This window comes from Mustelus asterias, chromosome 13, assembly GCF_964213995.1.
Source record: "Mustelus asterias chromosome 13, sMusAst1.hap1.1, whole genome shotgun sequence".
Classification (NCBI taxonomy): Eukaryota; Metazoa; Chordata; class Chondrichthyes; order Carcharhiniformes; family Triakidae; genus Mustelus; species Mustelus asterias.
In genome coordinates this window covers 1,347,985-1,363,109 of record NC_135813.1, presented here as the reverse complement: position 1 = coordinate 1,363,109, position 15,125 = coordinate 1,347,985, and the positions used below count along the sequence as shown (strand labels likewise).

General features: G+C 44.9%; 2 protein-coding genes across 4 annotated transcripts in view; both read right to left on the bottom strand.

Annotated features, from left to right (window-relative positions):
- LOC144502320 (retinoic acid receptor RXR-alpha-A-like) overlaps positions 1 to 15,125 on the bottom strand; it is a 423,978-nt gene that overhangs the window by 238,236 nt on the left and 170,617 nt on the right. The gene's annotated exons all lie outside the window — the stretch shown is intronic.
- The window catches only part of wdr5 (WD repeat domain 5), a 75,481-nt gene that overhangs the window by 27,219 nt on the left and 33,137 nt on the right, over positions 1 to 15,125 (bottom strand). For all 3 annotated transcript variants that reach the window (XM_078226145.1, XM_078226146.1, XM_078226147.1), the window contains exons 2-6: positions 12,301 to 12,507; positions 11,556 to 11,664; positions 10,693 to 10,766; positions 8,907 to 8,996; positions 8,217 to 8,306 (exon numbers count right to left, since the gene is read on the bottom strand). In XM_078226145.1, the coding sequence (XP_078082271.1) occupies positions 8,217 to 8,306; positions 8,907 to 8,996; positions 10,693 to 10,766; positions 11,556 to 11,664; positions 12,301 to 12,378 (441 nt within the window). In that variant the 5' untranslated portion in view covers positions 12,379 to 12,507. The remainder of the gene's footprint in view (positions 1 to 8,216; positions 8,307 to 8,906; positions 8,997 to 10,692; positions 10,767 to 11,555; positions 11,665 to 12,300; positions 12,508 to 15,125) is intronic.

The following is a 15,125-nucleotide window of genomic DNA, read 5'->3' as shown; positions in this document are numbered from 1 at the left end:
TCATCTGCCTTGCCTGTCAGGCCTCTTGCATTGAAATAAATGCAGCTTAATCTGGACTTCCCTTGCTCTCGGTCTTGCTTTTGCCTGATCTGTCTGGTACTAGGATCACTGACACTGCCTTTACTACTTAATGTGCTCTTTTTAACTTCTGTGCTGTCCTCAACCTCCTCTTGTGTCTCCCTACTACTTTGGATCCCACTCGCTGCCAAACTAGTTTAAACCCTCCTGAGTGGCTCCACCAAATCTCCCCACCAGGATATTAGTCCCCCTCCAGTTCAGGTACAATCTATCCCTCTTGAACAGAGATCCCAATGATCCACAAATCTAAATCCCTGCCCCAGCTCTCAATCTACGCATTCATCTGCCTAATCTTCCTATTCCTACTCTCACTAGCACAGGGCACCAGCAGTAGACCAGAAATTAGTACCCTCGAGGCCCTGCACTTTAGCCTTCTGCCTAATTGTCTATATTCACTAATTGTCTATATTCACTCTTTAGGACCTCATCCCCTTTGTACAATATGTACAATGACCTCTGGCTGCTCACCCTTCCCCTTAAGAATGTCCTGCAGCTGCTCAGAGATGTCCTTGACCCTGGCACCAGGGAGACAACACACCATCCTGGAGTGAAATGAGCGTCCAGCATTTTGAGATTGTTGTTTACGTTCTACTTCCTCTGAAATTTCTGGAGGTAAAAATCCTCAAATCAAACGCAATTCTCAACTTTCTCTTAATGAGTAGTAGTGCAGATGAACTTTGGGTCTTTGCATGAATGGTCTTTCTATAAGATGCCAAACAGCTATTCACACAATGTGATATAAAGAACAAAGAACAGTACAGCACAGGAAACAGGCCCTTCGGCCCTCCAAGCCTGTGCCGCTCCTTGGTCCAACTAGACCAATCGTTTGTATCCCTCCATTCCCAGGCTGCTCATGTGACTATCCAGGTAAGTCTTAAACGATGTCAGCGTGCCTGCCTCCACCACCCTACTTGGCAGCGCATTCCAGGCCCCCACCACCCTCTGTGTAAAAAACGTCCCTCTGATGTCTGAGTTATACTTCGCCCCTCTCAGCTTGAGCCCGTGACCCCTCGTGATCGTCACCTCCGACCTGGGAAAAAGCTTCCCACTGTTCACCCTATCTATACCCTTCATAATCTTGTATACCTCTATTAGATCTCCCCTCATTCTCCGTCTTTCCAAGGAGAACAACCCCAGTCTACCCAATCTCTCCTCATAGCTAAGACCCTCCATACCAGGCAACATCCTGGTAAACCTTCTCTGCACTCTCTCCAATGCCTCCACGTCCTTCTGGTAGTGCGGCGACCAGAACTGGACGCAGTACTCCAAATGCGGCCTAACCAGCGTTCTATACAGCTGCATCATCAGACTCCAGCTTTTATACTCTATACCCCGTCCTATAAAGGCAAGCATACCATATGCCTTCTTCACCACCTTCTCCACCTGTGTTGCCACCTTCAAGGATTTGTGGACTTGCACACCTAGGTCCCTCTGTGTTTCTATACTCCTGATGACTCTCCCATTTATTGCATAACTCCTCCCTACATTATTTCTTCCAAAATGCATCACTTCGCATTTATCCGGATTAAATTCCATCTGCCACCTCTCCGCCCAATTTTCCAGCCTGTCTATATCCTGCTGTATTGCCCGACAATGCTCTTCGCTATCCGCAATTCCAGCCATCTTTGTGTCATCCGCAAACTTGCTGATTACACCAGTTACACCTTCTTCCAAATCATTTATATATATCACAAATAGCAGAGGTCCCAGTACAGAGCCCTGCGGAACACCACTGGTCACAGACCTCCAGCCGGAAAAAGACCCTTCGACCACTACCCTCTGTCTCCTATGGCCAAGCCAGTTCTCCACCCATCGAGCCACTTCTCCTTGTATCCCATGAGCCTTAACCTTCTTAACCAACCTGCCATGTGGGACTTTGTCAAATGCCTTACTAAAATCCATATAGACGACATCCACGGCCCTTCCTTCATCAACCGTTTTTGTCACTTCCTCAAAAAACTCCACCAAATTTGTAAGGCACGACCTCCCTCTTACAAAACCATGCTGTCTGTCACTAATGAGATTGTTCCGTTCTAAATGCACATACATCCTGTCTCTAAGAATCCTCTCCAACAACTTCCCTACCACGGACGTCAAGCTCACCGGCCTATAATTTCCTGGGTTATCCCTGCTACCCTTCTTAAACAACGGGACCACATTCGCTGTCCTCCAATCCTCAGGGACCTCACCCGTGTCCAAAGAAGCGACAAAGATTTCCGTCAGAGGCCCAGCAATTTCCTCTCTCGTCTCCCTGAGCAGTCGAGGATAGATGCCATCAGGCCCTGGGGCTTTGTCAGTTTTAATGTTCCCTAAAAAACCTAACACTTCCTCTCTCGTAATGGAGATTTTCTCTAACGGGTCAACACCTCCCTCCGAGACACTCCCGGTTAACACGCCCCTCTCCTTCGTGAATACCGATGCAAAGTATTCATTTAGGATCTCCCCTATTCCCTTGGGTTCTAAGCATAATTCCCCTCCTTTGTCCCTGAGAGGTCCGATTTTCTCCCTGACAACTCTTTTGTTCCTAACGTATGAATAGAATGCCTTAGGATTCTCCTTAATCCTGCCTGCCAAGAACATCTCGTGCCCTCTTTTTGCCCTTCTAACTCCCCGTTTGAGATCTTTCCGACTCTCTCTGTATTCCTCCAGAGCTCCATCTGTTTTCAGTTGCCTGGACTTAACGTACGCCTCCCTTTTCATTTTAATCAGATCCTCAATTTCCCTGGTTATCCACGGCTCTCGAATCCTACCTTTCCTATCTTTCCTTTTTACAGGCACATGCCTATCCTGCAGCCTTATCAATAGTTCCTTAAAAGACTCCCACATGCCAGACGCGGACTTACCCTCGAACATCCTCTCCCAATCAACATCCACCAATTCCTGCCTAATCCGGCTATAGTCAGCCTTCCCCCAATTTAGCACCCTGCCCGTAGGACAGCACTCATCCTTGTCCATTACTATCCTAAAGTTAACAGAGTTGTGGTCACTATTTGCCACATGTTCCCCTACCGAGAATGTTTCAAGGATTGTACGAATCCTTCAGATAATCTACTGGTTGATGGGATGATAAAGTGTGGATTTTATCTGCTGAATACCATTTACTTTGAGATAAACCTCAAACTCTTGTGAAGTAAATGGTGAACATCAGAGCTGCCAATCTGTTCTGGTTTACCAAATCTTGCAAGGATTTTGTCAATTTTTTTCAGTGGTTTGTTCAGATGTAATATTAGTTTAATTATGACTAAGGACATGTAACCCTCAAACAGACCAGCAAAATCTACATGAAATCGTTGCCATGGCATTTTAGGCCACTCCCATGGGTGTAAAGGAGATAGCGGTGGTGTATTTATTCGTGCACAGGATTGACACTGTTCCACTTTCTCTTCAATCTGAGTATCCAGGCCCAGACACCAAAACTAACTACATACGAATTCCTTCATCAGGATTACACCAGGATGTCCTTCGTGTAGTTGTTCAAGAACTCTTCCACACAGACTAGGAGCAATGATCACTTGGATTCCCCACAATATACACCCACCTTGAACAGTCAACTCAAACTTTCTTGACATTATGTTTCAAATCAGGACGCAGACGATGCATTCCAGCTATTAACATAGAAACTAGAGGAGGAGTAGGCCATTCGGCCCTTTGAGCCCACTGATCAAATTCCTTTTGTTCCTTTCAATACCGTTTCCATTATCTTCCCCATTAAGGGATCATTTCGAGTATGTCTCTGAAGTTGAGAAGCTGTCACAGGCAAATGATCTACTAGCAAGGAGTAATAGTAGCTTCGGATTAAAATGAACCAATATTTCAGACTTCTGCAAAGCATCTTTGACATCCTTGGATGCTTTCTCGCATTCTGTTGTCTAGTCTCATGACTGTTCCTGACATAATAAATTACGCAATGGCTTCAATAATGTAGCTAAGTTCTGAATAAGTTTGTCATAATTTAATAATCCTAAAAAGGGCCTTAATTGCGTCACATTTATTAGGAGTGGTGCTTCTAACAAAGCATCCATCTTTTTAGGTGCTTTATGTCGGCCTTTACTCTCAATAATTTGACTCAAATACTGGACTGACATCTGGAAAAAGCCACACTTTTCTTTGTGACGCAGGCTATCTGCTTGAAGATGTTCCAATGTTGCTTCTAAATTATTCCTGTTCACTGGAGCCTGTAATTACAACGTCATCCAGGTAAAATTGTACACCAGAGAGGTCACTTAAAAGCTGAGCCATCGATCATTGGAATAGGCTTGTGCGGATGTTATTCCAAATGGCAATCTTTTATCACGAAGTCGACCTTATGAGTAACAATGTTAAGCATTGGTTGAGATTCAGAGGCTACATTCATCTGTAAATATGCTTGTGAAAGATCAATCTTGCTGAATTTCTGCTCACCTGAGAGCCCAGCAAACCAAGTAGGTATTGATCAGCACACAACACCGGATTTATGATGGTTTTAAAATTACCGCAAAAACAAACATGGTTTCATGACAGGTACGATGGGAGTAGCCCAGTCACTCGTTGTAACTGGCTCTCTCACACCAGTATTAACAAGCCATATTAATTCTTCTTCGACCTTGGAACGGATTGCTAATGGAACCACTCTTGCTTTGAGGCGTTTTGGTTGACTATCAGACTTCATCTTGAGTTTCACTTGAACTCCTTTCATTGAACCAAGTGTCTCTTTGAATACACTCTTGTACTTATCCAGAAGGCGCTGTCCGTCTGTTTTGGCATTGACCAATCCGTTGATGGCACTCCAGTTAAACTTTATCTTCTCCAACCACGATCTCCCAAGCAGAGCTGGAAAATTACCACGGGCCACATGGAGCGATAACTCTGCTGTTTGTCCATTCAACTCTGCATTGACCATGATATAACCTTTTAACGGCACAATCTCTTCCCTGTATGTCCTTAAAATCACACCAGCTGGTTTTAATGTAAGATGCTTCAGCTTTTGTTGGTGTGTAGTCTCAGGAATGAAAGAAACAGCAGCACCAGATTCAACCTCCATCCTAATAGATTGTACACTTCATTTTGAAATCACTCAGTCGTAATTCTTTCCTTCCATGTTGTAAATTATTTTTGCAGAATGCAACTTGTTCTTCTTCTTGAAGATACCCAGATTCTTTTTCTGAATATCCTTGTCAGGGGAAGTTGGTCTAGCCCAACAAGCTTTTGCAATGGGACCCATTTTGCCATAATTCTTGCATTGGCTATTCTTGTTCCAGCATTCACTCACTGAATGGCCCATTTTGGCACATCTATGATAGGTTTGTTGCTGTTTTGACTTCTTATGGGCAGTTCCCAGCTTGTGGGCCTTCACTGCTGCACCAAACTGTGAAGACTCTTTGGCAACCAGTTCCATCAACAGTGATTTCTACCGTTGTCTTTAATGTCAAAGCAAGTTCAGTACGCACTCAATAAGTATAGGGTTGGGGAATTAATGGGGTAAATATATGGGATTACGGGGATAAAGCCTGGGTAAGATGCTCTGCCAGAGAGTCGGTGTAGACTTGATGGATCAAATGGTCTCCTTCTGCACTGTGGGGATTCTATGATTCTTTAGGTAGCCTCATTTTGGAGACCACAAGCTAGAGAATCTCGAAGGGTATCGCCTAACGACTCACCAAACTCAATATTGTACTAGCCCTTTGAAGGTTGCCACAAAGCAAGCAATGCTTTCGCCTTCCCCTTAATTCCTTTCGTGGAATCTGAATCATTCTGCTATGATCAGTAGCTTTGGAGAACAATGTTATTCAAAGATCGTTATTAAATCATCATTAGTTCTGGTTCCTAAGTTTTGCTGGATGAACCAAGTTCCAGAGCAAATTAAAAGTTTTGCTTCCTACTGTACTGAGAAAAGCTGGTACCAGCAGCTTGTGATCAATTTTATTCACTTGTCCAAAGTATTGAAACCACTCTTCATTGAAAGGGCCATGGATCTGGTTGGATCCACCGTTTCTCTTGCAGGTTAGTGACTCGAGACGGTTCAGTACTATTTTTTCTAATCGGCCTTCCCAGTCCTCTTTTTTAATATGAAGACTGTTGGCTTGGATGTATATTTTTTCCAAATGACCATATCTGTACTGGAAAGCATTCCTCTTTTCAAATATGCCAGATAGCGCCTGGAGTCTCACCCTTCCCTGGTAGAAACAGCCCCTTCTTTTAAAACAGCACCGACAGCATTTTCTGACTTGGCCTTCCTGCACTGTTGTCGCTTTGAGTTTTTTTTTATTAGTCACGTGTATTGGAATACAGTGAAAAGTGTTGTTTCTTGTGCACTATACAGACAAAGCATACCATTCATAGAGTGCATAAGGGAGAAGGAAAGGAGAGGGCTCAGAATGTAGTGTTGCAGTTACAGGCAGGATGAAGAGAAAAGATCAGCTTAATATACGGTAGGCCCATTCAAAAGTCTGATGGCGGCAGGGAAGACGGTGTTCTTGAGTCAGTTGGTACGTGATGAGACTTTTGTATCTTTTTTCCCGACAGAAGGTGGTGTTAAGAGAGAATGTCCAGGGCGCATGGGGTCCTTGATTATGCTGGCTGCTTTTCCAAGGCAGCAGGAAGTGCAGATGGAGTCTGGTTTTCGTGATGGACTGGGCTTCATTCACAACCCTTTGTAGTTCCTTATGGTCTTGGTCAAAGCAGCAGCCATACCAAGTTGTGATACACCAGAAAGGATGCTTTCTATGATGCATCTGTAAGAATTGGTGAAGTTGTAGCGGACATGCTGAATTTCCTTAGCCTTCTGAGAAAGTAGAGGCATTGGTGGGCTTTCTTAACTATAATGTCGGCATGGGGGGGACCGGGACAGGTTGTTGGTGAACTGGACACTGAGAAACCTGAAGCTCTCGACCATTTCCACTTCATCCCCGTTGATGTAGACAGGGGCATGTTCTCCACTACGCTTCCTGAAGTCAATGACAATCTCCTTCGCTTTGTTGACATTGAGGGAGAGATTACTGTTGCCGCTCTCAGATTCGCTCTCTTTCCTGTACTCTGTCTCACCATCGTTTGAGATCTGACCCACTACGGTGGTGTCATCAGCAAACTTGAAAATCGCGTTGGAACGAAAACTGGCTTCTCTCCAGCCTTCCAATATTCAAAGTGTGAGCACCCAGAGCAATTTTCAACTTAGGATTTTATCTCAATATAACAAAATCCTGACTCACCAATTTCCTTTCTGTAATTTTCTATGTTGGGCGTTGTGGGTTTTGACAAAAAGAAAGTCGTTTCCACACGTAGACTCAACTAACAACAGATTTTATTCCAGCAGCTCTTTCCTGCAGAGTACAAACTGACAGTAAAACAGCAGCCTGTGGCAACAGCCTAATGACATCGCCTTCAAACTATATCAGCTCTTAAAGCAACCTGCAATCCTTTTAAATATATAACGGAAGACAACAACTTCACTGCTTTTTGATGAAGGAACCAATGAATAACCTAGCTTCAAACAAGTTAGGGTAGAGGCTGCAGAGTTTTGGATGAGGTTCAGATTGAGAACTTCTAGAATCCAGTGCGTCCAGAATCCAGAGTCAGTGCGTGTGGGACCCGTACCCCAGTGAGAGTCAGTGTGTGTGGGACCCGTACCCCAGGGAGAGTCAGTGTGTGTGGGACCCGTACCCCAGTGAGAGTCAGTGTGTGTGGGACCCATATCCCAGTGAGAGTCGGTGTGCGTGGGACTCTTACCCCAGTGAGAGTCGGTCTTTGTGGAACCCGTACCCCAGTGAGAGTCAGTGTGTGTGGGACCCGTACCCCAGTGAGAGTCAGTGTGTGTGGGACCCGTACCCCAGTGAGAGTCAGTGTGTGTGGGACCCGTACCCCAGTGAGAGTCAGTGTGTGAGGGACCCGTATCCCAGTGAGAGTCAGTGTGTGTGGAACCCGTACCCCAGTGAGAGTCAGTGTGTGTGGGACCCGTACCCCAGTGAGAGTCAGTGTGTGTGGGACCTGTATCCCAGTGAGTGTCAGTGTGTGGGGGACCCGTACCCCAGTGAGAGTCAGTGTGTGGGGGACCCGTACCCCAGTGAGAGTCAGTGTGTGGGGGACGCGCTGGATCAACAACTGGTAAGTGTGCAGTTTAACGCTGCAAACAACAAAACAAAAACCTGGGCATTAAAGTTACTCACCGATCCTGAAACAATCAGATTGGATTGAGGGTTGAAGTTACAACAGAAAACGTAGTTGCTGTGACCTTTCAGAGTCTTCAAACATTTGCCCTGAAATCAGAACGCAATTGGAGCTCAATACATCGCAATGAGAGACATGCAAATCCACTGCACCTTTCGCACACTTCCATGTCCCAAAAATCTTTAACAGCTAACATCAGCATTTCTGAAGTGCCGTCGCTAGTAAAATGCAGAAACCTTGACAACCAATGCGTGTACAGCAAGATCCCTCAAACATGAATGGAAAAATGACCACAATCTGCTTTTGTGATGTTTGTTCTGGATAAATATTGGCCAAGACATTGAGGAAAACCCTTCTGTTCCACTTCAAAATGTGGACATGCAATCTTCCACATTCACCTGCAAGGACTGACAGATTACAGTTTTGTTGCCCCCTTTTCAAAAAATGGCAGATTTACCAAAGATAAATACTGACTGGGACACAGCTCCCGTTTGAAACAGTGCCCAGGGGATCTTTTATATCATCCTCAGATTGGGGTTTAACAACTCATCTGAAATACAGCACCCCAGACGGTGCAGCCCTAGCTCAGCGCTGACCCCCCCCCCCCCCTACTACCACTTCCTGGCATTCCTGAAGCGACTGATAACTCACTCCTATATCCCGTGATCAACACTACCTGGCTCGCTTACCGAGTTCACGTCCCATATTTTGAGGGTTTTGTCATCTGAAGCCGACACCAGCAGGTTGGAATCTGTGGACCAGGCAACGTCTGAGATTCCCTATTTCAAACCAAATAACAAGTATTTAAAAATCTCCCTAGTTGATCTGTGTGAACGTAATAGAAGTCCACTAGCAAAGGCAATCTGCACAAGGAAACATTCAGCAAGCACACAGTCAGAACTCTGCCATGTACCTCACAACCAATGAAGAACATCTGCCTATGTGACATCTGTTATGAGGACAAATGGCAGGGAAATTGTGTACAGAAATATCACAGATAGCAAATGAGAGAAATAATGAGATTATCAGGTGATGGGCAGGGGGGATTGAACTAATTTGGCCAGGGATAGGAGACCAGAATGAAGCAGAGGGGAGAACCAAGGTGCACAGAGGACTGGGAGCGATAAAGCAGCATTAGAATAATAGTTTAGTTAAAGTTTCAGATCAATGACTCTTCACCAAGACAGAAAAAGGAAGAAATGTAACAGATTTTGAACCAACGCAGAGACCAGGAGGGAAGAACAAAAGAGAAGGCCTTTAATTAGGTGAATGACAGGAGATTAAGTGACTAAAGAGATGGTGGTCCAAAGCAGTCAAAATCAAAAGACAAAAGTTTAAAATAGGAACAGAAGCATCACCAACACCCAAAAACCCAGGTTAGAGTTTCATGATCTGAAATTGCTGAACTCAGTGTTATGTCTGGAAGGGCTAAAAATGCCTGATTGAAAGATGTGGTTCTTCAGCTTGAGAAAAGGGAATGTCCGATAAATATCTGGTTCATAATGCAGTCGAGAAGCAAAGTGAATAAAGCGCAGGGTGGAAATGAAAAAGGAATGAGAGGCAAAGAGAGTGTACAGAAATCTGTACACTCTGGGTGGGGCTGATGAGGAACCGAAGGAGATAATGGCACGGCCAAGCAACTACATGAGGACTTTGCACCTGTCTTTAGCAGAGAAGATAAGCCACTAATATCACAAGGCGGCTGAAGCCATGAAGAAACTGAACAGGATAAAAAAATCAATTTCATAAAATGGTTGGCAATGCTCCAAGTGTAAAGTCACCCAGTTGGGATGGAATGCTTCCCAGGTTGCCATGGGAAACAGAATTAGAAATAGCAAGGTTCTGGCCACAATCTTTAAATCCTCACTAGATATGGGGGTGATGCTCTCCAGGGAATGAAAGGATTGCCTATATTCCTGCCCGTCCAAAGAGAAAATTCTTTTAAAAATTGGAGCACTATGGGGAAAAAGCAAGGGAGGGAACTAGTTGGACAGCTAGTTGGACAGCTCCTTCACAGAGACAGCAGAGTAATGAGAAGCCAAATGGCCTCTCTGTGTTTTTTGATTGTATTCTCGGAAATGTCTTGGATAGATGTTGTTCAGGCCACCAGCAAGAACTCTTCCTTCACTAGTGCTGGGAGGTCTTTGACATCACCCAAAAGATCAGAGGGCCTCAGTTGAACTGACAAGACAATTTGGGCACCGGCTGAGAGTCATAACAGAATGTCAACTCAAATGAAATGTTTAAATCCTGAAACAGGAACTGAAGTCACATTGCTTTGCGCTCAAGGCAAGAGGGACATTTCACTGCTTTAAGCTGTGACAGGCAACACCTGGAAAGTTACCCAGTCAATGCAATATGGACACTCGTTGACCATCACAGTAGAACAGGAACAGACAGTTTTGGTTTTATTGAATGGCCACTAACAGGTTAGAGAGAGCAGAGAACGGTTGCATTTGTACTTTGCATACTCACCAGTTTGTGTCCCAATATGGTCTTCTCAAACTTGCCATCGTAAGCACCCCATATTTTAATCAATTTATCAGCAGCTGTGGAGTAAGACACAAACTCGGTTTCAGGTTTGAGTTAGAGAAACAGTCTCACATTGCCCAGAGAGCTGCTCAGTTCATTCAGCCCACTAGGTTAGATTATTTATTAATGTCACAAGTAGGCTTACATTAACACCACAATGAAGTTATGGGACTGTGTCACGGGAGCAAGGGGGGGATGGGGGGGGGGGTGTGCGCGCGGGAGCAAGGGGGTGGGAGAGGTCGCGGGAGCGAGGCAGGGGTGGGAGCGAGGGGGTGGGTAGGAGCAAGAGGAGGGGGTGGGAGAGGTCGCGAGAGCGAGGCAGGGGTGGGGAAGTGGGAGCGAAAGAGAGATGGAAAAATGATCAGCCTGACCAGATTCCAATGGTGGCGCTGTGAAGAGAGGCAGGGTTAAGAAAAGACTGAGAATAGATTCCTACTGATGCTGAATAGCCTGTTGAAATTCCCTGCCTAATGAAGAGCAGCTGAGGTACTGGCGATGAGGCTCGAATTTGAGCTGAAGATCTCCTCCTGCCAGAGTTACTGCGTTCAGAGAGAAGATATCCGGCCTGGGTGATGCCCATCCTAACCCAGGGGCATTGCAAACCCATGTTGCCTCCACCCCTTTTCTCACCCCAGGTGGAATCAGCTGGCTCAACGCCACCAGGGGTGAACCGTTAAGATGCTGCCCACACCTTGCAGGGCATTTAGCCACTAACTGCTGGAACCGATTCCTGAAACCCTACATTGAATGTTGCCCCATATACAATCACTGACTACAGTTACCAAACAAAGGAGAGATTTACTTACAGGAACTCGCAAGCCATTCTCCATTTGGACTGAACTTCACTGATGACACAGCTTTTGTGTGTCCGGCTAGCGTGAATTTCAAGGTGTAGTTGGGTTTCACCGCAGAAGGCTGTTATTCAAACACACAGGAGAGATTTTACACAAAGCTTGACTTACACCCCATTCACCACAAACGCACAGCGGCAGCAGGGTGTACCGTCTATAAGAAGCACTGCAGCAACAAGCTCAGGCTCCTTTGGCAGCACATTCCAAACCCGCGACCTCTCCCACCAAGGAGGGCAAAGGCAGCAGGCACATGGAAACACCACCACCTGCAAGCTCCCCTCCAAACCACACATCATTCTCACTCGGAAATACATCGCTATTCCTTCATATCACTGAATCAAAGCCTAGAATCCCCTTCCCTAATAGCACAGTGGGTCCGCCTACTCCACATGGACTGCAGCATCCAAGGCGACAGCTCACCGCCAATTTAAGATTTAATTAAGGATTGGCAATAAACGCTGGCCCAGCCAACGACATCCATATCCCATGAACAATAAAAACAAAAATAAATAGCTGCTGAAACTTTCTTTTGGAAAGCAGCCTGCATCAGCATCAATGGTTACGCAGGCCAGAGTGCAATGGACCAGTGGGCAATCCTGGACATTGGAGTGGAAGTTAAATCTACAATCTCTGACTGTGCTACCCACTGAGCTAACCACTTGGCTGTCCAAACGTCCCGTGAATATCTTTTATTATTCACCTTGTTTTGATTGGAAGAGGAAGGTGCCGACTGCGTTTTCGTGCACTCAGATTCAGATTTTTTATCTTCAGTTGCCATTGTTGTCAAGCATACAAGCCTGGAAAGTTCTGGCGTTTCAATGGATCGGGGCACAGCTTGTGCCAAACTTCAGCAAAATAAAAACACTGTTTCCAGGTACAGACAGTGTGAACAGGGTCTCTGTAAAAACTGGAGAAGAATGAAAAACCGGCAGTCAGAAAGACAGTTCAAATTCACACAGACAACACAATGGAACATGAAGCTCAGGGAGCTGTAATCACTGAACCAATCTCTGAGCAAATCAACTTGGAAACAGCTTTAAATTACCATGAAACAAATTATTCACTTACAACCCATTATGTACGCATCTTAATACACTCCACATCACGCTCAAAATTAATACACTCCACCCCACGCTCAAATTCACTTTTGAGATGGAGAAATCGAACATATTTCCTTTCCTTGATGTGCTGGTTGAGAAATCCACTGATAGGTTCCCCGACTACTGTCGACCACTATCATCGGTCAATATAAACATTGGAATTCATATAGCTCCACACATTATAAAATTAGCCTCATCAGCAATTTTACAAATAGGGCCCCAGCCATTTGATTGCTTTGCAAGCTTGATGCAGAAATACAGCACGTTAGAACGATCCTGCAGGACTTTTACACAGAGGGTGGTGGGGGCCTGGAATGCGCTGCCAAGTCGGGTGGTGGAGGCAGGCACGCTGACATCGTTTAAGACTTACCTGGATAGTCACATGAGCAGCCTGGGAATGGAGGGATACAAACGATTGGTCTAGTTGGACCAAGGAGCGGCACAGGCTTGGAGGGCCGAAGGGCCTGTTTCCTGTGCTGTACTGTTCTTTCTTCTTTGTTCTTTGACACCGGCTATTCCGATCAGATCATTGCTCGCTGCACAAACTCGCAAATGGATTGAAGGCCACCATTTTCACACCTGAAAAGTGCCTGATCTGCCATTGCAAAGATTCCATGATTCTGTGAAATTACCCTGGAAAGGCTAAGTATCTCAAAAATGTAAACAGGTTAAGCAATCTTTTTCACACTGCCAGCACTACAAGTGGTATTTTCCACAAACGGGATGCTGCCGCCAGTCCAAAAAGACATTCTGGCAACACAATCTAAACGGTGCGGTTCCTTTTCAGCAACACGCACACTTCAATGAGACAATTCCATGGCACATCCACCTTTTCTCAGCTGAACTGATCGCACATAAACGCCCCTGCACAATGTACAAGTGAACTGCCAGTGACCAATCACATACCAGGGGCGAGGCACGGGGATCCTCCACAATTCAGTAATCTGCTACAAAGGAGGTGTTTCCTCATTGTACGGCCATTCATCCCGTGTACTCAGTTTAATTCGGCATTCAGACTGAACTTCAGTCTAATTTAATGACACTATATTCAGTATAACAATAATTCCAGTGAAAATGGCGAGAGGTATTAAACAAAATGATATTCCAATCACAATGCCAACCAGAAAACAAGAAACAACATGTGGTTGTGCTGTAATAACTGGTGCCCACACTGGATAAAAACAATCTCTTACGTTTACCAAGTTAAATGTCAAACCTAAACAAAGTTAGTTTGTTGTAATACATTGTACATTCTTGTCATGGTGAGATGGGAATTTAATTTCAGTCCTGAACAAGATATCAACTATTTGCTCTCCTTTAACAACACACGATATGCATTGACATCATTTTGTGTTACACGCTAATATTCCCCGCTGTGTCCCAAAGGATAAGCAATATATTTAATATTAGATATACTTCACAAAGATTGTTTTCAGTAGGTCTTTACACAGTATGATGATAAGCTCGGTGTAAGAACTCCAAATCAAGGTGTTGTTATTTATTGTTTGGAATTTTCATCCAAAGTATTTGATTCCTTGCTATTGCTGTAAGGACAATTAGCTAAACGGAATGAGAATAACTCTAGGTGCATATATTTCCCCAACATCTTTCTATTTTGTATCATTGAGGATACTTTAATTAAATACATTAGAATCATAGAGGTTTACATCATGGAAAAAGGCCCTTTGGCCCAACTTGTCCACTGCCTGAATAAAACCCGATGGCAGTCATGATGTGGAGATGCCGGCGTTGGACTGGGGCAAGCACAGTAAGAAGTCTCACAACACCAGGTTAAAGTCCAACAGGTTTATTTGGCAGCAAATACCATAAGCTTTCGGAGCACAGCTCCATCTGACGAAGGAGCTGTGCTCCGAAAGCTTATGGTATTTGCTACCAAATAAACCTGTTGGACTTTAACCTGGTGTTGTGAGACTTCTTACTGTGAATAAAACCCTGCAGCCCTGGCAATGCATTCGGCCTCTGATATTCGGGTAAGTGTTCTCCAAGGCGGCCTTCGCGACACACGACGGCGCAGAGTCGCTGAGCAGAAACTGATAGCCAAGTTCCGCACACACGAGGACGGCCTCAACCGGGATATTGGGTTCATGTCACACTATTTGTAACTCCCACAGAGTTTCACTGGCTGTCTTGTCTGGAGACAATACACATCTTTTTAGCCTGTCTTGATGCTCTCTCCACTCACATTGTTTTGTTTCTTAAAGACTTGATTAGTTCTAAGTATTCGCATTCCAACCATTATTCATGTAAATTGAGTTTGTGTCTTTATATGCTCTGTTTGTGAACAGAATACCCACTCACCTGAAGAAGGGGCTTGCAGCTCCGAAAGCTAGTGTGGCTTTTGCTACCAAATAAACCTGTTGGACTTTAACCTGGTGTTGTTAAACTTCTTACTGTGTTTACCCCA